Source organism: Silurus aristotelis (genome assembly GCF_946808225.1).
Source record: "Silurus aristotelis genome assembly, chromosome: 1".
NCBI classification, from domain to species: domain Eukaryota; kingdom Metazoa; phylum Chordata; class Actinopteri; order Siluriformes; family Siluridae; genus Silurus; species Silurus aristotelis.
The window spans coordinates 43413321-43437962 of NC_139574.1; the positions used below are offsets into that span (position 1 = coordinate 43413321).

Genomic DNA, 24642 nt, shown 5'->3' on the forward strand with positions numbered 1-24642 from the left:
ACAGAACTGTGCATCGACTGCAAGTCATGTTTCACCTCAGGCTGATGTAAGACTTGTATGTTTTTGCCGGTGCACCTGGGAATTTGTAGCTTTGCCCAGTAAATGTTTTTTTGGGTGGCGTTTCTGGACCTGAGCCAGAGCTGTCAGTTGCACAATGTAGTCTTCTGGCTGACCTCTCTGTCTTTCTCTCGCTTTCTGCAAACAGGCTCGAACCCGCTGAGGGAAAATTCTGCCCTGAGACAGGCCTGATGAAGACTGATGAAGGCGTCGCCAAAATGTCAACGAGGTGAAACCGTTGATTGCCGGAACGACATTCTACAAAGTTGCCTGCATTTATATATATATATCCCATATTTTCAATAGTTTTTTGACACCTGACCATAAGATTGGGATGTGAATCTTTTTGAACTTCCTATTCCACATTTAATCTCCATTTGCTCTTAAAATAAGCTCCACCCTTCTGGGAATATGTTCCTCTAGATTTCGTGGTGACTCGTTCAGACACAAGGTTGAGGTGAGGAGTTTCCTGGGGTTCATCCCATCCCAGTTTTCATGACCTCGTAGTTGAAGTGAAGGGAAAAAAAAATTCATCCCGGTGTCTTAATACTTTTGTCCATATAATGTACCTTCAAGTCAAAAGCTCAAGCATGAACTTGAGATATGTTTAATCAACCAACCACAATCTGACGTGACATCACCGCTCAACTTTCCTTTTCCTCTCTACAGCTCGCATTGGAAGTAAGAGATGGTTAGACATTTGCTCAGTGGTCTGGCTAACACTTTGATGTGGCGTAATGAAATAAGCTTGCTAGCGAGTTCTAAAAACAATAGTGGTAATTGATCAAACTTTCATTTGAATAGAAATTCTATTTACAAACCCATCGCACTGTGACAACTGTCCTCCGCTTCCTCCATCTTCAGCTCCAGTGCCGAAGATTCCGTGTCTTCGGGTTCTCGCTTCGCCGAGCTTCTGCGTGCAGGCTGCTGGTTCGGTTGTGGAACCGGTTCCACTTTGTATTTCGAGCGCATCGCTGTCTCGGTCACTGGCTCGGCCACGGTATCCTCAGCCAGGCTGCTGGATTCGGCGGCGTCGTCACTGCTGGAGCTGCTGCAGATGGAGGCGGCCGGTTCGGAATCTTCGATGCTGTGACTGAGGTCAGACATGGAATCGTCAGACACCGCTGTGGTGCAGAGTACCCGGGTCACGGCGAGGGTTGGTAAAGAGGTGGTGGGGTGTATGGTGGGGTGTACAATGTGTTGTACAGTGGGGTCAACAGTCTGTTGTACGGTGGGTGTGGGAGTTGGGGCTTTCCGCTTCTTGAGCTGGCTTGACGAGCTTGGTTTTGTCTGGAAAAGATAACAAAGCAGGAGAACAGATTGTACAAATTCTTTATCCATTTATCACATGGTAGATACTAGGGGTCCCCAAACGACAGCCCCCACATTTGGTCCCTCAACAGCCCTCTGAACAATGTCAGAGACAAATGTGCGGTTTGTTTATACCCGAGAGACTGCGCGCTGCACGGAGAGCGCTCTATTTGATATATACATTTTTATTTTATTTAGCATATTTTCATTATCAAGTATCACTTTTTTAAAACGGTTGATTAATCGGTTATCGGCGAACACGAGCCGACCTAGCTTTCGGAAAAACGTGTCGACCTCTAATTATTAACGTCGCCTGATTATTTGTTGGATTCACCCAGCAACCACATGTATTTGTAAGTTAATGGTTAGACTTTAAATGAATATGAATATATGTCGTTATAATAGTAATAATGCCCTTGAAAAATGACGCTCGTTTTGTCTGTTTTTTCGACTGCTAGAATACGTGCAAACCGATAAATCGCTCGATCAACATCGGGCCTTACGGAGATACCGAGGGTGGGGAGATTTGCAGGAATGGCCTCCTGGATCTGAACCCATGCAGTGACACAATGTTGGTCGTAGGTGTACTCGGTAACAGGGCACCCCAAACAGGACAACCGAACAGTATGGTTCGGCTCTGCCATTCCGACTGCACATTGTCCACCATTAGATGATTCTTCCAGCGACTGGAGAGTTGGAAATGTAAAAACATCTCCTTCTTCGCTCCTGCTATTGGAGGGCTCTTTTTTCTAGGGTAAAGGTCAGGCTGAACTTCATGTACCCCAACCCCCACCCTCACCAGCAGCACCTTCACAGTAGATGCACACACACACACACACACACACACACACACACACACACACACACACACACACCCTTCACCCCAAACTACTACATCTACAGCAACGAAAAGAAAGGAAAGAGGGGAGGGGGATGAAAAAAAAGGGATTTGGGAGGGAAGACAATGCAGCAGAGCAGAACATGAAAGTAGGAGGCAACAAAGTTTTAAGGAGCAACAAAGTTTTGAGAGATATATATATATCGTCCACGGTAATATCGTAATTGTTCGCGAATTTGACATTATATCGCTAAACCCAGTAGGTTAGACTTTCGGTAAAATGTTAGCAAAATTCGCAGATAACGTATAGCATTTTTCCTCCTTTTGATTGAAATTGATTTTTGTGTTTTAAAATCCACGCTGACCCGGGTTTACCAGGTTATGAGTTCATCTATAATGGATGGAGACATCCAATCTCCTGATGACGCTTTATAATCGATGGAAACACATTAAATATGGCTACCAGATGATATAGAAATAAACGCTTTGGGCAGAGATAAAAAAAAAAATAAATAATAAAAAAAAGGCAGTGGAACTCAGTGAAGGAGATAAAAACCGACCTGCCGCTGAAGATCTGCTTATCCACAAACGCAGAACCTTCAAAAGAATATTTAAAGAAGGCCAGAGGCCTCAAAAACAGCAGGAATATACCACTGTGATCACAATGGGATGAATATGTGTTACTTGGCTTCGTTGTATCGTTGTGTGGTTAGTTTGATAGAGTCTTCATGGCCTGCGAGCAAAAGCGAAACCTACGAGGTTCTTGTTGTGTCAGGGGAATTTCGAACGGGATCCTTCTGGACGCCAAGGATTTCCAAGAACCTCCTCAGTATGAAGCCCTTTCAAGTCACCAGGGAAACAATATTTCTGCCATAAACCTTCTCAAGTTCTTTTCAAACTCTAATTTTGACCAGCTGAAAGCGGCAGTTCTACAGATTTGTCCACCTTTGTAGACGTTGCACTCATTGACCCCTTTATTACTCCTACTAGTGGTAACTATGGGAACTGCAACAGACACTAATCACATGTCACATACACCATTTTTTTGAACATCCTATTTTACACAAGATTCCCATTCGCTGTTCTAATAAACTCCACTCTTCTGGGAACATTTTGATTAGAGATTCATGCTCTCCACTAGATTTTGTGGCGATTCGTGCTCCTTCAACTAAAAAGGTGTAAAGTAAGATCTTCAACATCTTCCATCCCTTGGCTTTTGTGCTTATTTGCTTCGTGCCTCTTTAATGGACCTGGAATCCATTGAGAACATTATGAATCTGATGCACGTGATGATCAGTGGGTCATTCGGAGTGTGAGTGTGAGTGAGGGGTCTAAAATAAGCTCGGAGGCAGCAGCTGTCCTCATGTGACTGCGCTCTGATTACACGAGGGCAGGCACCAACACGCTGCTAACGCTTCACTGCAAACCCTGTGTCATCGAATAGAGGGTGTAAAGCGAGTGGAGGGTCGGGCCTCCCGAACCAGGCATCAGAAACGCGGGCAAACTAAAAGAAAATCGGCGCTCCCTGTGACTGTGCGTGCAGCCTTGTGCTGCCATTTGTTAGAGTGTTACAAAAGTAGTCTCGAAACTTTTTGATACCAGCGTGAGGTTTATTTCTAGAACGTATTTCCCTATCAAGAGTCTATATGGGGGGTGAAAACTTTTGCACTTGGTTGGATACTAAAGAAGCAGTTACCATATGTATATGTATATGTGTGTGTTTTGTGTGTATGTGTGTGTGTGTGTGTGTGTGTGTGTGTGTGTGTGTGTGTGTGTGTGTGTGCACTCTCACCTGTACCACCGGTGCACTTTGCGTCTGCACGGGTATGGGAAATGAAGAATGGGGCGGGGCCGGGGGCGGAGCCGGAGCACGGCGTTTCTTCGGCTGGGTTTTGGGAGAAAGCCTCGAGAGGTTCATGACTGATTGCGATTGGCCCAAAGTGTTGGGACGAGCCTCAGCACACACACTGCTGACCGCCGACAGACCCTGAGGGAAGACACACACACACACACACACACACACACACACACACACAATTCTCAAACATGCACAAACATGCCTGCACACTGATTTGTGGCCGACCGTGTGCGCGTGTGTGTTCGCACGTGTTTGTGTGTGTGTGTGTGTGTGTGTGTGTGTATAGGGGTCAACAGAGGTGAGTGTAATGCAACGGCTGCTTTACACATAGCGAGTCTGAAGGCGGGACTAAATGTTAAAAGTCAAGTGCTACGTCCTGAAGTCTCTTCACAAGAGGCTTTCACTTCTCTTCAGGTTTTATGCTCCAGCATCCACAGAGTAATCACGTGCGAAAAGGTGTGTGAGGACACAACGTGACCCGACGTAGCCTTCGGGAGGAAACCACAAGATGGCACCACGCACGGTGTCTTTGGACGAAATTTTGACTCAAACCAAGCATGAAGAACTATGAAAGATCTGCTTTTTCAAGATAAAATCTTCAGATTTTTTGTGATTCATTTCAGCTTATTCAATCCAATCATTAGAATTTTACACTGGTGTGTACAAAAAAAAAAACCCATACCTATAGCAAAATCAGTGGCGTCGTTAAATTATTTAATCGTTTAAACCTCAATCGTATCAAAGCAGATTCGTTGGAATCGTCAAGGAGCACACGATGACACCCAAATCATGGTCTTTAAACAAACACCAATTACATCACGTTCCGACTTCCAAACCAACAAATCATGCGTGATTGCTGCCCTCTGGTGGCGAAAGGATCTCAACGCGAGCGTCCGAACCCAAAAATGTTCCCAGAATAGCAAAGATCGCGAGGTGTGTTAGTGTTAAGAGTTCAGAGACACACGCGGGTTAGTACTTACGTCGATGTTAGTGTGTGTGTTTTGCATTCCCCTGTCATCAGAGAACTCTTCTGTCTGAAACAGGGAGCGCAAAAAAATAGAAAAAAACAGCTTCCACATACATTTCTACATACAGTTTTTTTCAGTGATTTCTTTAAACCGTAGTACCAAAGTACATAAAAAAACAAACAAATAATCGGTACTGATAGCGTCTGAATTCATATCCCAGATATACACACGTAAGTGCTGCCGAAAGACAACGCAAGCGGACATCTGCTTACCTTCGATTTCCTCCGAGGGAAGTTGAACAAACTGAGAAATCCCTTCTTCTTGCCTTCACTGGCACTTTGAGCATCAGAGTTGAGGGACTCTGCTGAAAGATAAACAGTGTCACCGACTGTATCGAAAACGCTCGCAAACACTAGCAAAGCTGGAATGCTTTACTTTTCTTCGCTGGCGAGATTCGCTTTTATTATCTTTCACAAGGAGATAATCGCGTAAAAAAAACACCGCTCTCGCACGGCCATCTTCCCCTTTTCAACTCGTGCATGTCAGACCACAACTGAGACACCAATCTTAGCAATACTGTAGTTTACTAGGGTCATATTGGTCACGGCACCACCACTGGGCACATTTTCCTAGAAACTTCTTGCGAACTTCAATCTTTGATGGTTGCTCGTGACATTTTTGAACCGGTCCCCTGCAGTGTTTTTATGAAGACGGACCTGCAGAGCCTTTCTTGTTCTGCTGGATTCAGACCCTACGATGCTGTTAAGACCCAACAAATGCTGCGCCATCGTAACTCAGGGACTACCCGTGTTACCATCACTGGACACTGGTACACGTGGACAAGAAGGTATCAGACTGGGTCTAAAAACTCCAGGCTCCTCGTTATTGGAGTCCCGGGTTCAACGTCTACGCCTTTGCACGATCGTGAGGGTTTTCTCCAAGTTCTCAGGGTTATTTGTTAAATTCGACGTCAATTCGTTGGATTTGGTTCCCTACATAGACGACCTCTAGCAACATTAGCTTTGATTAGGTTGAGGTTGTGCTCTTCCAGTAGATGGCGCTGCAGACCAGCCTAATCTTAATGGATCACGCTCTCACCCCAATCTGTGTTTTAATATTTTGTTCAATAACAGAGAGTTCACTTGAGGCGAATGTAAAAAAACATTGGAGGTAAAGTTTCATTTATATCCCAAAGAGCTCGAGTTAAAAAAGACGGAATGTATATTCATTAAACTGTAAAAGTATACATGCACCAAATACAGGACTCATATGTTAAGAGATAAATATAAAATTTTCGATGGAGTTTGGGACCTTTCAAATTGTTCTTAAGATGTGGTGGAGCTGGAAAAGTGTTGATAGTAGACTAAAAAATTCATGTAAACAGAATTATAGCAACAAGGACGGGCTCAATACAGAGCCTGAGGTTAATTTGCATGTTATTAATGTCAGAAACCACAAATGGCACTTTAGTAATTAGTAATTTAATTACTAATCCGCATATTCTAAAGCACTACTCGGGTCCTACAGCAAATTTCATGAGCAACACAAGAAAAGCCAAGGCGATGTTAATCACACGCTCAAACGAATCGAACACACAGAAAGCAGCAGCAGCAGCAGCTACACCCAGACACTGATACCTGAGAAGTTAAGGACAGGAGCCGAGACCATTTTAGACTGGAGAACTGGGAATAGAAATGACACCGATGTGGCGCTTAGTTACGTTATACCAGTGAACAGACAAATACAAAAGTCTGAGATCATCCACAGTCTTATCCCTTTATTCTTTTGTCTGTCATTCTGTCTGTCTGTCTACCCATCTATCTTTCTGTCCTTGGGTCTGACTAGCCATTCCGTCTGTCATCCAGTCTGTATATCATTCAGTCTATCGTCCTTCTGTCTGATTATCATTCTATCCATCTAGCATTCTGTCCTTCTGTCTGATGTCCAGATGTATGATATCCATCTGCTTATTTTTTCTTTCTGTCTGTCAAACTATCTATCATTCCCTTCTGTCCATCTGCCTGACTATCATTCTATCCATATGTCTATCCATCTCTTATTCTGTCCTTAAGTCTGATGTCCAGATGTAAGATGTCTGGTTATTTTTTCCAACTATGTATCTTCTATTTTATTGTTCCGTTCTTTCGTTTGTTTATCTATCCATCTGCCTGTCTGTCTAGTTTTCTGTCCATCATTTTGTCCGTCTATCTATCTATCTATCTATCTATCTATCTATCTATCTATCTATCTATCTATCTATCTATCTATCTATCTATCTATCTATCTATCATTCTGTCCATATGTTCCTCAATCTATGATTCTGTCTGTATTTATCATTCTATTTTTCTTCTTATTTTTCTGTCTATCATTTTGATTTTGCCTGCTCTTCTGCCTGCCTTTGTTTTCTTCTATCTCTCTCTCTCTCTCTCTCTCTCTCTCTCTCTCTCTCTCTCTCTCTCTCTCTCTCTCTCTCTCTCTCTATCTATCTATCTATCTATCTGTCTATCTGTCTGTCTGTCTGTCTGTCTACCTCTCTGTCTGTCTATCTATCTATCTATCTATCTATCTATCTATCTATCTATCTATCTATCTATCTATCTATCTATCTATCTATCTATCTATCTCTCTGTCTGTCTGTCTATCTATCTATCTACATACATATATACATACATTATGTCTCTTAATCTATCATCTATTATTCGATCTGTCTGTCTAACCATCTACCATTCTGTCCTTCTTTCTATTTATCATTTTTATGTCTTTCAGTCTGTCCATCAGTCTGCCGTATGTTCTTCTTTCTGTCTCTCTGTCCTACGCTTCATTAAATGATTAATACCAAAATTGAAATATGTGTGTGTGTGTGTGTGTGTGTGTGTGTGTGTGTGTACCCAGTGTCTGGTCGAGCACGTAGAGCTCGCGGAGGTCGAGCTGGGTGAGGGACTTGCTGAGGTCCAGCTCGTGTTGGCTGACGGCGTCCTGCAGGAGAAGAACACGCGCAGGGTTGAACTCACACTTCTGGCAGATGGCGGGCACGAGGCCGCGCAGGGGGACGAGGGGGTTCACGCGCACCACCGTCTTCTGACCGCGGTGATAATTCACCACCAGCCGCACGGTCTTCTGCACCAGAAAACAAAAAGACAGAGAGCGGGTTCCTCAACGAGAACCTCAAACCTCCTCAGGAAGATCACGCGTGATTGCAGCAACGACAAAAACACAATCTTTCGTATTTATAGATATTTATAGATCCAGGTTTTATTATTACACCCTTAAGATACATATAGAATGGAATGTTGTATATATGAACACTATTATCAAAACTTCATAGCAAGAAGCAGCAGATTGACAACAGTCGAGGTCAAAGGTCAGAGAAGAGAGAGAGAGAGAGAGAAAGAGAGAGAGAGAGAGAGAGAGAGAGAGAGAGAGAGAGAGAGAGAGAGAGAGAGAGAGAGAGAAACATCAAAGAGACAGCAATAATGCATGGTAACTAAAGGTAAGACTGGCATTAAAAATTCACCGCACCTCAGAAGGAGACTCCAGCGGGAGAAAAAGAGAGAGAGAGAGAGAGAGAGAGAAAAAGGGACACTCGAGACGGAGAGACAGAGAGACAGAGGCCACGGAGCCTTGAGGCTCGAGTGTGTTTGGGAGCAGCTGGCGCCCCCTGCTGAGCTGGTTTTAAAGGCAAAACAACACAATTTGGGTTTTCAATAAAAAAAAAGAAAAAATCAGCTCAGTGTGCTGGGAATGATAGAATATAAGGACAAAAGTATTTGGACACATGACTTTCCCATTTACAAACATTTTTCCAAGTCAGGAAACCTTTAATAAAATGTGTATCCAAGAGTTAGTGGACATCTGACCATAACACTGTTCTTCTGTGCTATAAACATTAAATTCCATGGTTGCTCTCATAATGAGCTCCACTCTCTTTCAGGAGATGTTCCTCAAGATTTGTGGAGATTCATTCACATACAAGGGTGTTAGTAAAGTTAAGGTACTGTAGTAGGTGAGAACGTGAGGAAGCCTCGGGCGAAGTCGGCGTTTACATTCAACCCAAAGGTGTTTCGCTTGGGTTTAGAGCTCGATAAGAGGCCACTTAAGATCTTCCCCCTGTTGCAACCCGTGGTCATGCTGGCTGGAACGAGGTCTGGGTCTGAAAATTCAGATGATGTCCTACACAAACGAGTCAGGTGTCCAAATACTTTTGTATTTTTGATATATTTTCTTAAGTATTCGTTTGCCTTGAAACTGGAAATGGACTTCAATGGAAGTACGGGTCATGAATATTCATATATATATACATTTAAATAGAAAACAAAAGCGAAACATCCGATCGTGTACGTTTTCACTCCACCCATTCTTGTGAAACCCCGTCATTTATTTCTGGTGCGAACAGAAGACCCACGCTTGACTGGAGCGCAATGAAAGTGTCACATGACCCCGGTTTCAATCCCCCGTACTTCCTGGAACGACCTCGAGTTTCTTCAAAGCTATGCCTTAATAACAAAAAAAAGAAAAGTGTGAAGACCAAAAAAGCTGGGAATAATCATGTCCGGTTATGGATCAGGATTCGGATGTTATCGGCGTGAAAAAATAAACTGACCCGCGAACAACTAGCGCTAGTTAAACAATCTGGGGGGCAGTCGGGATATTTACTAAAACTGTAATGCGGTACTTGGGGTCAGGATCACGTACGTATCGAGGTTTAATTACGTATCTTCAGCACTACAGAACACAAAGCGTTTACAAGACACTGGAATGATATGGTGTATAAAACGCCCCTCACCTCTGGCACTTTGGGGGCAGGTCTCCTAGGTACTCGCTCCTCTACTGTTTTCTCCTTGACGAGGGCGCGGCTGACGTGAAGCGTTCCCAACACCGTGTTGGGCTTGAAGGGCACGGCTTGGCCCTCCGGTGTCGCCAGCTCCAGAGTGTGTTCTGCTGGATTCAGGTGATACTGAGCGCATAAGTCCACCAACACGTCCATCAGAGCTTTCCTAGCACAGAGAGAGAGAGAGAGAGAGAGAGAGAGAGAGAGAGAGAGAGAGAGAGAGAGAAAGAGAGAGAGAGAGAGAGAGAGAGAGGAGGGCAAAGGAAGGCTAGAGTTACAAGTCTTTAGTGGCAACAGAAAGAGGTGTAATTACACCATGTGACACTGAAGAGACTAAGAGAGATCGAGAGAGAAAAAAGAGAGAGAGAGAGAGAGAGAGAGAGAGAGAGAGAGAGAGAGAGAGAGAGAGAGAGAGAGAAATAGCAGGGGGGGTATGTGCGATTTCTTTTTTTCACGCACAATTTGCACTTTAAAAAACCTAAATGCAAAAAGCCGAATTACTAACAACACAACTAACCCCATCAAACCACACTAAACTAAACTACACTAAACCCAACTAAACTACACTAAACCCAACTAAACTACACTAAACCCAACTGAACAAACTACACTAAACCCTACTAAACCAAACTAAACCACACAAAACCCAACTAAACCACACTAAACCAACCTAAACTACACTAAACCCAACCTAAACTACACTAAACCCAACTAAACCACACTAAACCAAACTAAACCAACCTAAACTACACTAAACCCAACCTAAACTACACTAAACCAAACTAAACCACACAAAACCCAACTAAACCACACTAAACCAAACTAAACCAACCTAAACTACACTAAACCCAACCTAAACTACACTAAACCCAACTAAACCAAACTAAACTAAACCCAACTGAACAAACACACTAAACCCAACTGAACCAAACTAAACTACACTAACCCCAACTGAACAAACCACACTAAACCAAACTAAACTACACTAAACCCAACTAAACCAGACTAAACTACACTAAACTCAAATGAACAAACTAAACTACACTAAACCCAAACCAAACTGCACTAAAACCAAACCACACCAACTAGACCCAAATCAAAGCACACTAAACCCAACTACACCAACGTAAACCCAATATAAATCATACTAAACCCAAACCAAACTACACTAACCTCAAACTAATCATTACTAAACCCAATCTAAACTACACTAACCTCAAACCAAACTACACTAATCCCAAACCTCAACACACTAAACCCAAATGTGCTGCATCTCTTCACGTGCTCAGGCAATTAAATGTTTATGTTCTCCTGATAAAAACCCAGAATAATAAAATAGCGCATCGGTGGATTTATGGCGTCTTTATCGCTGCTGATCTCTGCTTTTAAACCTTGAGGGATCTGAGCTGAGGATTACACAGCAACGGCAACCAAACTGTTTTTATTTCATCACTTAGTACATCCAAAAGACAAACAGAAGAAGTGAGGAGGGGCGTCAAGCTATCGTTCACGCTAACACTTTTGTCGATGGTCCGGCGATGGATCAGCGATGAAGTCGAGAAGGTGAGGCGGTCTGGGGTGCCGTCAGCGTTCGCATTCCTCCCGTAGTTGTTCTATATCTCTCTATAGCAGGAGATCTTTCGCATCTTCCAACCCCATGGAAAGCGTATCTTCATGGAGCTGGAACAGGTTTGGGTCTCCTAGTTCAAGTGAAGGGAAAATGTCATGTTACAGCAGTGATTGATGCGGTTGGTCCTGATTGCTCTTGCTGTTGGGGGAGTTTGGGCCAGAAGAGGTACAGATCTATCTAAGAGTGATGTTTGGTCTCATAACCCTTTCATGAGTGGCCTAACAAAAACAAGTTCAAGAAGAAAGGAAAGTGTGGATTTTCCAAAAAAAACCTCATTCCCCCAGAACTGTCAATGGGGTAAGGAGTTTCGAAGAAAACCAAATTACCTCCCATCTATGGGGACCAGGGTCTCGTAACCATTAGGCAGCATGATCTGAAGGTCCACGGTGCTCCGTGGCACGTTTTCCTTGGTGTCTGTGGCCGCTCCTCCATCGGGGACGGCATTGCGGAAGATCTTGCGAGGGGCGGGCTGAGGAGCTGAGGGTGGAGGAGGCGCATGGGCCTTCATTTTCCTCCTGCATGACACAAAAAGATGAAACAAATGAGAAATCCACGTGAGCGTTTGACAAGGACCAGCGCTTTATTGAGGGTTAATCAGCTGTAAACGTGGTATCTGTACACATACCACCTCTAATGGTATAGACCTTTAACTCGTTCCAATCTTTATCACACTGATATGAGCACAGTTTCACTCCACGTCACCACACAGGTATTTTAACGAGTCGCACTTATCTGCAGATCCAAACTGACAAGCTTGATATCACCTGGAGTATCTCCATATCTTTTTATCTTCATATAAACACCACCTACCGGTCCCATGCAATTAGTCACGATTCGTTGCGCGATAAATTACGCCACGAGACATGGTTATGCAACATCCAGGGTACAGCAATGTCTTTTTTGGGTGCAAAACCCAGAACCCAAACTTTAAATAGGATAATAGATGGGTTTTTTTTTTTATTAGCGTATTCCAGCATGCAGGAGGTTTAAGAACCAACTGCTTTTATTCGGTACATAATTATGTTTAGAGGACAAACGATTCATCGGTTTTGCCGTTTAATCGGCGCTGATAGTTGATTGCTGGAGCTATCGGCAAAAATCTGTATCGATAGTTTTTCGGGGTTGTGTTATACAGTACGAGAGTGGCCTCTAGAGGCGAATCAGTGACGCAACACGCTGTTTAATTTGACGCGTGAAACTGTGCGCCTCATCTCGTTAATGTTGCATTAATGCATTAAGATAACAGCTAAAAAAAAAACTAACAAACAAACAATAAACAATACTTCTAAAGCATTTAGTAACTTCAGTTCATATTACAAAAGGAATCGTTATCATTTCCAAACAGTCATGTTTAAAAAGGCCGTTATAAAGTTTAGAGCATTGAAAACGATTGTTGTAATAAAGTTCAGTACCATTTTACATGCTATGGCAATATGTTAGCTACCTCTACCCGGTTAATTGGGTCTCTAACACATGCGATCGGGCAGAAACGTGGAGGGAATTTGTTCTTGATTCTAGCGAAAAACTATAGACATCGGAAGAGATTTTCAACATCCTAGGGTTTCTCGCTTCATCACACCACCGCCACGATCGCACTCGAGACCTCGAAAGAGCAAATCGTCCGCAATCTATATTCCGAGCTCCTAGTTGTTCGCGCACAAGTAAGTCTGACAAACATTCGCCCTTCACGTGATAAAGTGCTGGCTTTCGCTCAGACAGAGAACTGGAAAAGTCGGACTCACGTATCGGCTGAAAAGTCATCGCTTTCCGAAAGAGCGTCCGCATTCGATGGCATTTAGGAGTGCGGAAAAAGTCAAGAGTAATTCAGAAAGACGTCTCCGCTGTTCGGCCGCGAGCTGGAAAACGTGTGAATGTGCCATGGAGTGTAGACCTTGAACTCGGCCTGCTAATTATTAATATTCCCCTACGCTGTAACCTTGTTGTGTCATTCACTTATGCAATCAGAAGTCGGATCAGCTGAATAGGTAACAGCTCCAGGCAGAGTCATTTCAGTGTACAGAAACTCTGGGAAGTATGAATACTGTTATAAATCTAGAAACACATTAAGTCTACTGTATATTTAATACGGAACACAGTTGGGCGAGTCGGAGTCACGATCGCCACACCTCCAGTTGTCGACAGGCTAAGACGTTCTGAAAGTGCTCTTGTCCCGATCTCGGTGTCTGGTCGAATAACGCGCCATCGCCAACAAAGAACCTTTTAGGTTCGTGCCAAGTCCTGTGGGAGAGCAGGAAACTCTCAGCTTCCCAGCTGGCACTCCCAAAACACACAGCGACCGGGTTACTAATGCATCTGCTCTTGCCTTTTAGTTACACTGCTTGCTTTTTAGGACACTCGGGGGTGGGGGGGGGGGGGGGTGGGGGGGGGTGTCTACGCTCATCACGTCTCCGTAGCTTCCAGAGTGGCGATTATAATCAGGGTTCCAACACATTTTTCATTTCAAAATTTTCCAGACTCAAATCTGCAGACTTCCCTAAAGATTTCCAAGAGAAAATAATGACTTTAAATTGCAACATGCATCACACTGCAACCTCTGATGTTCGCTATTATTTTACTGAATAACTGCTGGAAGCTTTGGAGCGTTTCCAGGCGTTTCCACAGACTTCCGGGAAACAACCGAAGAGGAAAGAGTTGACGCGAAGCGTTTTTTTGACTTTTTTAAACGTATCCGGATCAGTGTAGACGTAGCCTTTTGTTTTATCCGGACCTGAAAATCACTCAAATCAAATTCCATACTCTTTCATACTTTTCCAGAATGTGAAGGAACCCAGTACTAATCGGGATTTGAATGTGACGAATGCGACTCGTATCGTTTATCGGTGCGTCCCCTGTTATTTGGGCGACCTCAGGCTAAGTTACCGTCTCAGCTATAGCTTATAAATCCAGGCAGCTCTGTACTGGAAGTCTAACCTGATTAAGGGATTAGTGATTATGGTTGTCTGCTCATTCCACCAACCTGCAAATTCGTCCACTCGGAAAGGGTGAGTTGACCAGGACGTATGCAAATCCATGATCCTGACCTGCTATAGCCTTAGAAAAGTTGTCCTTTGACCGTTTTATGACCTTCCGCATCTAATTCAACCTTGTCATAAACAATCAAATAAGGAACGGTCGAGCAACTCCAGAATGTTTGAATAAAAAAACAGGTATCATGCTGTATTCCTTTACAGTTTTAGCATTAGCAAAATGCTAATCAAAAGCAGCCCAAAATCGCGACACAGGGGTTGCGATACGGTGTGTTGTGATACTGTAAGCAAGGCGATATATTGGGATATTTCTCGTTTTAAGAATAGGATATCATTTTGGGAAATCTGTCATTTAGAACGCACCAACGTACTTAAACCGCACATAAACAAAACATTTAGCTATTTTACAGCAGCGCCCCCACAGGACACAGGTGGATATGCTAGTCACTGCTATAAATCTAGCATTCGGGATATAAACTCAAAACAAAGGCAAGGCAAAAAGATTCACGTCAATCTTATGGTCACGTGCTCACAACGTTCGTCCATATTGTGTTGAAATATTACGTGACAAATAAATTTGTATCAATCAAAAAAAATTCCAACATTTAATATCTTACATTATTTAGCCACCCATTGGATGCGTAGCCATGTTACTACGCAACACACACACACACACACACACACACACAGCCTGCTAGATCTTTTGTAAAGAAAAAGATCACAGCAGGAACTGGAATGACAGCGTGTCCTAATAACACTTTCAACAACACAAAAAGGTTGAAAGAAAGAGCCGGAGGATTTGGAGCGGTCATTTGGCTACGCTTCACGCTGCACAAAAACAAAGCTGCCTGTTTTCTACAAATGCAAGTTCACAGACCTCTCGACTTTCTGCCTGCGAGTGTACACGTAGGGGGATAAGGTTGCACGCACCTTTACCCCAAACCCCCCCCAAAACCACCACCACCACCACAACCACCGCCTTAAACTCAAAACAAGAAAAGAATCGCGTCACGTCCACGTAGCGAATAAACAGTAGATTTGTGAGTTGCTTCGTTCGTTAATTTGGGGGGAAAAAAAATAAACGAATCGAATTTCCCAGCAATCGAATGCTTTAACTTGAAATCCGAGCTGCTTCTTTGATGCTAATCTTTCGACATTCACTCGTTCAAAGCTGTATTGTTCTCTCAAATGTCATATTTGCGAAGCGGGAGGTAAAACCAAAATGACCAGTCTCGCTAGATCAGATTGCAGCTTTTTTATAAATGTGAGACACAAAACACGAACACTTACTTCATGAAAAAAGTTTGCTTAAAACTGCGTAGCTCAAATGAAAAAGATTTGAGACTGATGCCGTAACTGGTGCGGTATTGAGACCGTGTGCGTTACCACTTCTGCGATTTCGCCGCAGACAGCGAGTGTGAACGAACGCGAAATTCTGCCCCAAAAGGCGTTAGACATGACGTACATTTGGTGTACGCCGATGCTGCGAAGAGTCGTTCAAGGTGTTTTGAGTGGCTTTAGAGATTAGAGAGATAAGGAAGACCTTCAACGAGCTCGACCCCCGAAAAAGCTTTCGGCAACTCGCGTATGATGGCTGTCGGAGAACAATCCACACAATCTCGATTCCGCACCCCTCAGATTTCTGCAGAGTCCACCCTCTTCCTGAAGGCGGAGATCGGTTTAGCGACGAGAAATCGTTCTACGTATCAAATACTGGTCACAAATTATGTCACTTTTCCGTCGTTAACGTTTTGTTCCGCCGCACCGATTCGAAACGCTGAATCTTTGAAAGTTGACCAAACCTGAACACTTAAATGTGTCACCTGGACTCCGGCAGTCACATGAATATGAATGGAAGTCAGTGGAATGTGACCTCAGCCTAAGGCAGATATTGGGCCTAAGGGTGTAGGTGACAAAATCCACAATTTCCTGTGGTGGAATGTGGCATCCTACACCTGAGCTACTTCACTGAGCTCTTCAAGGTCTGAGGCCTCCTGCTAGTGTTTATCTATGAAGATCGGAACTCGAATAAACGGACACGAATCAAATTCAGAAGACCTCATCGTGCAACTGGAGCGTAAACGCTGACCAGTACATGGAGGGCCAAGTAACAAACAATGGCAGCTTTATTTGAGCCCCATTAATACCGCTATTATACACGTTTCTTTTTTTTTGTCAGCAGGACAAACTGTAAAAACCACAGAATGATTCATTGGTTCTTGGGGGGACTTTTTTTCTCTCACCAGAATGGAAGAAGGATAAAAATGGAAAAGTGGAAGAAATGAGTCATGAATCACACGAAGGCTGAGGAATAGGCATCTAACGGACAAAATTAATAACGGACGTTCAGCCACAAGGGTGTTAGTAAAATCGGGTACTGATATACGACCTTTAAGTCCGTTCCCACAAATCAGCTATAATGAACTTGTTGGGAAGTGAAGTCTCGCACGTTTCATTCGCGTCGTGCCGGAGCGCGTGTCCGAGTTCCTTCGCTCGGAGCCTCTGGGAGCCACATGCCTTCCAGAACACATGCTGATTCCTTAGCAACCTATATTTATACACTCGGATAAACCATGATGGGGCGACTGAAAGCCGTCTGCACTCTGAGCAGCTGCGCATTTATAACCCGGAGGGTGAGACAGATTTTGCGTTTCGCCATTTGCTGCAAGGCCTCCTGGGATTTTTTTTATAACAAAGAATATCGCACAACTCTCGAACTGTCATTCAAACCTCATTAGACAAACAAAGACGAAGTAATAACCGAACACCAGGGGGCACCGTTATAAGAAGAATCCTAAATATAGATATTGTTATGCTATATATAAACAGACATTCTCTCCTGGAGACTCTTTCCTACTGGGAAAAGTAGCGATGATCGTTCGTTTTGTGACTCCGAAGATCGAGTCGACTCAAAGAGCGATTCGTTCGATTTCGACCAAAATCTCCGTAGGTTATGTACTCCCATATACGCTACACAGTGCATTGCACAGGAAACAGAACTGAGCTGTTTATCTCCATTTAATTGTGGTCCAGATCAAAGCAACGGAATGAACTAAACGAACTAAAAGAAGATTCGTTCATTTAGCGACTCGGTTCTTCGAATCGAGTCACTAAAATGATCCGATTTTCCCATCACTAATGCAGAGTGTCATTGAGTGTCCAAAGCTTAATAACTAAGGAGTTTTGAGCGACGGTTTTACGGTTTGAGTGTATGACTGATGACGGATTGAATGAGCGATGGAATTACTGACTGAACTTTTTACGGACTTCATTGGAAAAGTTTTTAGGTACACTCGTTTGATAGCTCACTGATGCTCACTGGAGAACGTTTGAGAAATCCTGTCCAGCAAAACATCACGCTAGGATACAATCGGACGCTCCTCACGTCCACCCACGGCGCCGAGCTTTAGCGGTCTTTAAAGCGCTCCAGCTGCTGGAACAAACACAGGATTTTCTCCAGGGAGACGGAAAGGACGAGGTACAAACACACACTGGTGTCCTGGGACCAATTACCCCACCACAAGAAGGAGAGCGAGTTCAAAAGATTTCGGGATTTAGCTCTGCTCTCTTTACGGCTGCCACATGTGGCATAGCGGCCGCCTTCAGAGAGGTTTTTTTTTAACGCAAACCCGCTCGTTTCCGTCATCCAGCGACCGTGTGAAATGATTCGAACCTTTGAATATGATTGACCTTTCAGGCGTGAGCTCATATGAAATTTCATATCATGTTTATGGTGATCGATGTCATCTAGGTTATGCGTTTCAAATATTCATTTAGCTGCGCCCTTTCTCTCGGGGGGAAACATTTTAATATTACATGAATGCCAGGTCGCATTCCAGGTCGCATGCCATCGCCGGCCCCTTGCTTGGGCTCTATCAAGCTGAGTTCATAGTGAGACTTCTACACATCTAACCTCAGAATGTAGATTGATTTGATGAATCGTCTCTGGAAAAGTTTCTAGAGTTGTGTGAAAACTGGTGTAAAAAACAAAAAACATTCAGAAAGTGGCTAACGGAGTTGCCTGAGACATAGCAAGCATACGACTCCTTATATAACCACTCGTTACAATAGTGGTGAGCAGAAAAGCATGTCTAACCAACTGGACGAGAGCAGGAGTCGACACTCCCTTCGGAATCTGATGTTCTTTTTTCCTAGGAAGGAGTCGTGTAAATGTTAGCTGTAAATATCCAAGAAGGAAGTGCGTAAAAAAACAACAACAGGTCTTCGTTTACCAGGTGGATGAAACCGATCCAGCTGTGATTAACACCAGCTGACACCTGTGCAGATGGATTGGATTGTTCTCTGTATGCAGTAAGATTCCTCTGGCAATGGTTTCAACACAGACGTGAACAATGGATCTCGTGAAGCATGAAGTCCTTTGAATCGCTGCTCGCTCCTGTCACAGAACCTGAACTATAACTAGAACGATATCGGACGTGGAATTCATTCTTTCGTTTTCCTGAAAGCGTTTTCTAAAGAAACACCAATATTTACATGATCCTCACCTTCCCCCGCCAGACGGAGTTGATTGTTTGCGCGGGGTTTCGGGAATAATTGCCAAGCGACTGATGTGGTTTTGCTTGATGTGGTCCAGCGAGCTTTTTAAGAGCGCGCTCACTTTGCTCCATTAAGAACAAGAGTTTGTTTGGGTTTTTTCTTTGTATCTCTATATCTACTGTATATTTCCAACGATATTCCAAGGAACGTTCGCTCCAAGCCGGTTCGTTATTATAGCTTAACTATTACTATGAATATCACGAATACCACGCAAGTGCAAAGGCTTGTATACCTCGCGGGTTTCTGGGGCGTCCGCAGACCAAAATGTGCAACTTGCTAAATAATCATTGATCTCTGCTCTTCTAGACAACGTCTTGGGTAAGAGAGGGTAAAAACCTTGCTCATGCTTGGCAGTGTTGGGGTTTGAACTTCCAACCTTCGGATCTGTTGAGCCACCACTTGCAACTACCCAGAATCAGTTGCTACCATATAAAGTGGAAGTAAAGGGGGCTCTTTCTTTGCACTTCCAGCGATGTTAGGAAGCCATAATGCCCCACATCCAATGATGTCCGATACGATTGTCTGTCTCCAACGTCTTTCGGGACAGTCTGAGGAAAAACCACGTATGGCTGGAAAAGTCAACTGCCCCAGTACTTTTGTCACTACGTAATTGAATTGTAATCGTTTTTTAATTTGTTCCAACCTGCCCCTTTAAGACAGACGTTCCCCTAGTGAGACAAGTGTGCAAGGCAGAAGGGAGTCACAAGGGACCGACCGTGTGAGTGAGTTCTGAGTCCATGGCTGAGAGCGAGCAGGACCCCTAGGGGGCGAGGAGACGGAGGACTGAGAGCGAGCAGCAGGAAATAACAATTAGCCTGTTCCAAGGTCCCTGAGCCGCTGTGCTGCAAACCGCTAATGACTTACTCTGGAACACTGCTGGTAGACTTTCACACATCCGAGGTGTGTGTGTTCGCGCTCTTCACACTCTGTTAACACCTGCTGCGTTTCTCTTCCGAGGAAATTTATCGCCCGATTGGTGCAGGAGATAATTACAAAAAAAATATAATGTACAAATGTAAACGTAAAAAATACCACTGAACCGAGCCCTAAATACAATCCGTTTTATGCCTGTGGTACAATCAGAAAGAAAGAAAGAAAGAAAGAAAGAAAGAAAGAAAGAAAGAAAGAAAGAAAGAAAGAAAGAAAGAAAGAAAGAAAGAAAGAAAGAAAGAAAGAAAGAAAGAGTAAAATAAAAAATGGGACTTTATGATTTGTGAAGCTACTGAGAGAATTTGAAGTTTGTGGACCATCAGTTTTCTTTGTGAATCTTTTTGAGCCCAATTCCACATTTGCTCTCCGTTTGCTGTTAGAGGAACCTCCACTCTTCTGAGAAGATGCTCATGAGCTGAGTCAGCATTCACATTCATCTCGAAAGGGTTTGGAGCTCTATAGCAGGAGATCTTCCACGTTTCATAAGTATGTCCTTCACACTGCGTAAGACACGTCACTCTGCAGTCTCTGGCTCGGCTTTCTGAAGTTCTTCATACTGTATATTTAAATTCTCTCTCGAGCGGTACAGGGTGCGGCACCGAATTTCTGATGTGGGAGTGTGTGTGTGTGTGTGTGTGTGTGTGTGTTTGTTTGTGTGTGTGTGTGATGGTGTTTAATGACGGCACGGAAGCTCTATTTTAAGCCCCAGTTGCTGGACAACGGACAAACATCTATAGCGTAAGGCACAAGCGTATCAAAGCACATTCAGATACAGTGCTTATGAATGAGAAGTGAAGAACATCTGATCCACCAAGCAGAGCAGACCAATCAGATCGAACCATTTAACAGCGATGTGGTATCAATTTAAAAAAAAAAATGAACATCTTCAGCACAGGAGGAGATACAGGAACGTCTGCACGAGCTGAGGACCCACTTTTTCCCTGACTGACTATCATCAAGATGCTGACATAGATGTAGATTAGATCTTGCATGCTCCTGTGCGCAAAAGGAGCATCTGTTGAAGTGGAAGATCTCCTGCTATAAACCATATGGAACACCTTCAGGATGAATTGGAGATGTTTTTGTGGATGAATGAGCTCAAATCTCCACAAAATCTAGTGAAACATCTTCCCAGAAGAGTGGAGGGTACTACAACAGCCAATAGGGACCGTCTACTTACATGGAAGGGTGTCCACAAACTTTTGGTACTTGCTGTATGATATAGATCCTAGAAGAATCTTGATTTTTTTTTTTTTTTTTAATCAAATGCTCAAATCTGCAGGCTTCTTCTCCCCAGAGCTGCATTGAACCTGCTTGTTTGAGGAGAAACGTCATTACTTTATTTAAAAGGTACTCGTTACAGTCCTTTAATTTAAAATAAGACTTGGCGGCGTCTCGCTCGGGCGTGGTATATTATTATTTCGCGGCATCGACGCGACGCTCTGTGGATACCTACAATTTGCTGAGTTTGCTTAATTCGGGAAAAAAAAAACAGTGAAACGTGGATCAAAAATGGTCTCCTCGATCTAGACGAGACTAGAAACCTCACTGCAGATGGCCTGGAAAACGTCTGCGAACAGATTTCTTGAATCCATTGGCGACGTAATGGTTTTGGGGGCAACGCTGTCCAAACGCCAGCTGGGGGTTGATGATGAACATCAGTGTTATTGGTGGAAAATGAATTAATAGTAGCGATTGTAGTAGAACCCTAGAAAACAGGTCCAGGAGCGGGAACTCGGTGGTGCCGGATTTCGAACTCGTGACCTTTTCTTAGCTACGACTTAGTAGCGTCAACGTATTAACATTGAGATAAATTTGTGGTAGAAGCACCTGGAAAAACTACGAGCAACGATCATAGCAAGCGCTGCTTCGAATCATTTACTAATACAATTGTTGTAATAGTCGCAATTGGAATATTGAAAGCTTCATTAGTAGACATTTAAATGAACTTGAGCTTAAAATTTCATCAAACTTTAGTGATGATTGTGATATTTGTTCAAATTCAATATTTGATCTTTGATTGATTTTTTACTGAAATATTTTTGTGATTCAACATCGATTAGCGGACGCCCCCTGCAGTACCGCCGCAGACCTCAGGGGGAAGACGCGTGATCTACACCATCGCACCTGTACATCGTTCCTCTCCTTCCGCGAGTCTACTGTTTCTACGCCGGACACTTTGGATTTTTTTTTTGTTATGGTTTCCAGAGTCGTGAAGAAAACAACAGACTAAACACGACTCTGTTTAGTCTCTTGTTGCTCTCCATGGTCAGGAATTAGAGGTCTGCGAAATTCCTCTTTGTTTTCAGCCCTGAATTTTAAGCTCCGTGCAGTCTGAAGAGGCCTCCTTAAACCTCTTAAACGGCAGGCTGTTATTTTAAAAAAGGTGGTAACCCAGTTAAAACGTAAGCAGTCATCACCTCCTGAATGAGGTTCTAGAAAAATGCAGTTTTATGAGCGTTGGGAAAAGAGGTGCAAATCCAGGGCGAAAACAAGGAGAACATCGATGAAACCGAACAATGGAACGTTTCAGCACAACAGTGCTCCTGTGCCCCAAAGCGAGCTCCATGAAGATGAGGTTCTTATGAGTTCTGACCTCCGACCTTAACTCCAATAAACATCTTTCGGGATTTTACAACGTACATTCACAACGTTTGCTCATTTGTTGATGACCAGGTTGGAACGATTTACTGAACGTTTGTGGTGCTTAAAGGATTTTAACATCTTAACCACATCCACCTAAAACACAGGCTGAACCTCACCAAGCCCTGACATTTAGCATTTACATTTACGCCATTTAACAGACGCCATTATCCATTGCGACCGTGCGGTTGAGGGTTGAGGGTCTTGCTCAAGGCCCCCAGCAGTGGCAGATTGGTGGTAGGATTTTCCAATCCAAAGCCCAATAAGCGCCCACCTTCATTAACTGACCTCACTATTGCTCGTATTCCATGACCATGCTCCAAAATCTAGTGGAAATCTTTCCCAGAAGAGTGGGATGTTTTAGGAAGCACTGATAAATGTGGTGTCCAGGTGGACAATAAACGTTTCCTTTAATCTTTTGTCCTGCTTCAGATGAAACTCTATTCGGGAGGGTAAATATGTGAACGAGTTGCACTTTGATCCCGAGGAGACGTTGCTGTGAGAGCGTTGACCAACTGCAGGCTTTAAATAAACCCCAGTGAGCTTTGGAATGGGGTCTGATTACATAAAAGCACCAGGGGCCAAACAGGAGGGGTACAAAGAGGACCTGGTAAAAACAGAGGGCAGCATGGTCTACACACCATCAGATATATGAAACTTGTGTTTCTCCCAGATATAAATTTCCATATCTGTAGTGTAATATAATACTGGATCTATCAAGTTCCTCGGACAACGGGGGCAACGATGAACTGAAAATACCCACCAAATGGAGAAAAGTTTGAGGACACCTGAGCATTGGTGTTTAAAACATTGAGCTCCACTCTTCTGGGGTGATGTTCTACTCAGGTACTGATGTAGGTAAAAAGATGAGGAGGCCTTTGGTGCATGACAAGCAGATCTTCATGGACATAACCAGTTTGGGGAAGAACAACATATGACTGGAAAAAGTGATTAGACAGCGTATTTATTCACAGACTAGACACTAAGGGTGTGTCTACAGGCAGCGACGGAACAAAGTAATGGAAGATGATAACCACACATTAACATCATGCAAACCACGCGATGTCGTCACTTCCATGGAACCATGGAGACTTCTGGAGAAATGTGTACCTTCTGCTATAATCAAAAAGCTCACTGAAGATTTTTCTTCATCTCACAGTACACACGGTGGATTTTACTCCTCCACACCTCTACGTTCTCGAGGTTCCTGTCCTCCCTGGCCACTCGTTAAGCATCTGCTTAGTGACAAGTGTTAGAAAGCGGCATAAAAAGAACACAGGCTCAACTCAACTCCAAACACACTTTCTGACTACAAGCAAATACTGCAAGAAGTGGAAACACTTACCCGACCGGGGGTTTCGCAGGGCAGCTCATGTCCGTACGTTCGATGCGATCGTTCTTCATCTGCTCTTTAACGAGGCCCACCCACGTGCACTCCAGACCACAGCCTCCTGATTTCCATACCACCTAATGGAAACCATCACGACAGATATTCAGCAGGAGCCTGAAAAAGAGCTTTCCTCTCGAGGCTTTATTCGTCCGTCAATCAACAGCGTGTCGGATGTAACAAGCCCCGCCCCCTTCGCTTTACATCGATCGAGGTCGTACGCTGACCTTCTGATGCATCGTTAGAAAAGTGTACGCCGTCCAGAATTGGAAAAATCATTCCGTAGATTTTAATTAATGCGTTTATTCAAATTCGATTGGACGACAAATATATCTTTTTTTTTTTTTTATTTCAACCTTCCACTTATTAATAATAATAATAATGATAATAATAATAATAATAATAAACATGACATTTTTAAATCTCGTTTTTTTTTGCTAAATTATGCATGCTAAATTTAAGCCTCATTTGAATAAACATAAACAAATTTATTTGGTTTCTCCCGAATGTTTATTTATTTGTTTATCAAACACGTATTTTTCTTGTCCACACGCGTTAAAAAACACCTGTTATGATTGGCCCTGTCCCAAATGCCCCCCCTCCCAACCACGGAGTGCACTACACACAGCGGCACGCCTCCCTGGATCG

The 24642-nt window shown here is 43.5% G+C and overlaps 1 protein-coding gene and 1 long non-coding RNA gene across 10 annotated transcripts in view; both read right to left on the minus strand.

Annotated features, from left to right (window-relative positions):
- cobl (cordon-bleu WH2 repeat protein) overlaps positions 1-24642 on the minus strand; it is a 35340-nt gene that overhangs the window by 10397 nt on the left and 301 nt on the right. The window contains exons 2-10 of one of the 9 annotated variants that reach the window (XM_083557381.1): positions 23953-24074; positions 11817-12005; positions 9816-10026; positions 7921-8149; positions 6670-6714; positions 5305-5393; positions 5045-5098; positions 3999-4193; positions 879-1347 (exon numbers count right to left, since the gene is read on the minus strand). In XM_083557381.1, coding sequence (XP_083413507.1) covers positions 879-1347; positions 3999-4193; positions 5045-5098; positions 5305-5393; positions 6670-6714; positions 7921-8149; positions 9816-10026; positions 11817-12005; positions 23953-24011 — 1540 coding nt within the window. In that variant the 5' untranslated portion in view covers positions 24012-24074. Of the gene's footprint in view, positions 1-878; positions 1348-3998; positions 4194-5044; positions 5099-5304; positions 5397-6669; positions 6715-7920; positions 8150-9815; positions 10027-11816; positions 12006-13232; positions 13386-23952; positions 24075-24642 lie in introns of those variants that run through there. The other 8 variants (XM_083557382.1, XM_083557387.1, XM_083557384.1 and 5 more) reach the window with 8 other exon arrangements.
- Positions 10249-10754, minus strand: LOC310734953. The gene is made up of 2 exons (XR_014536176.1): positions 10714-10754; positions 10249-10426 (listed from the first exon to the last, which is right to left on the minus strand). It is a non-coding gene; the product is annotated as an uncharacterized lncRNA (long non-coding RNA).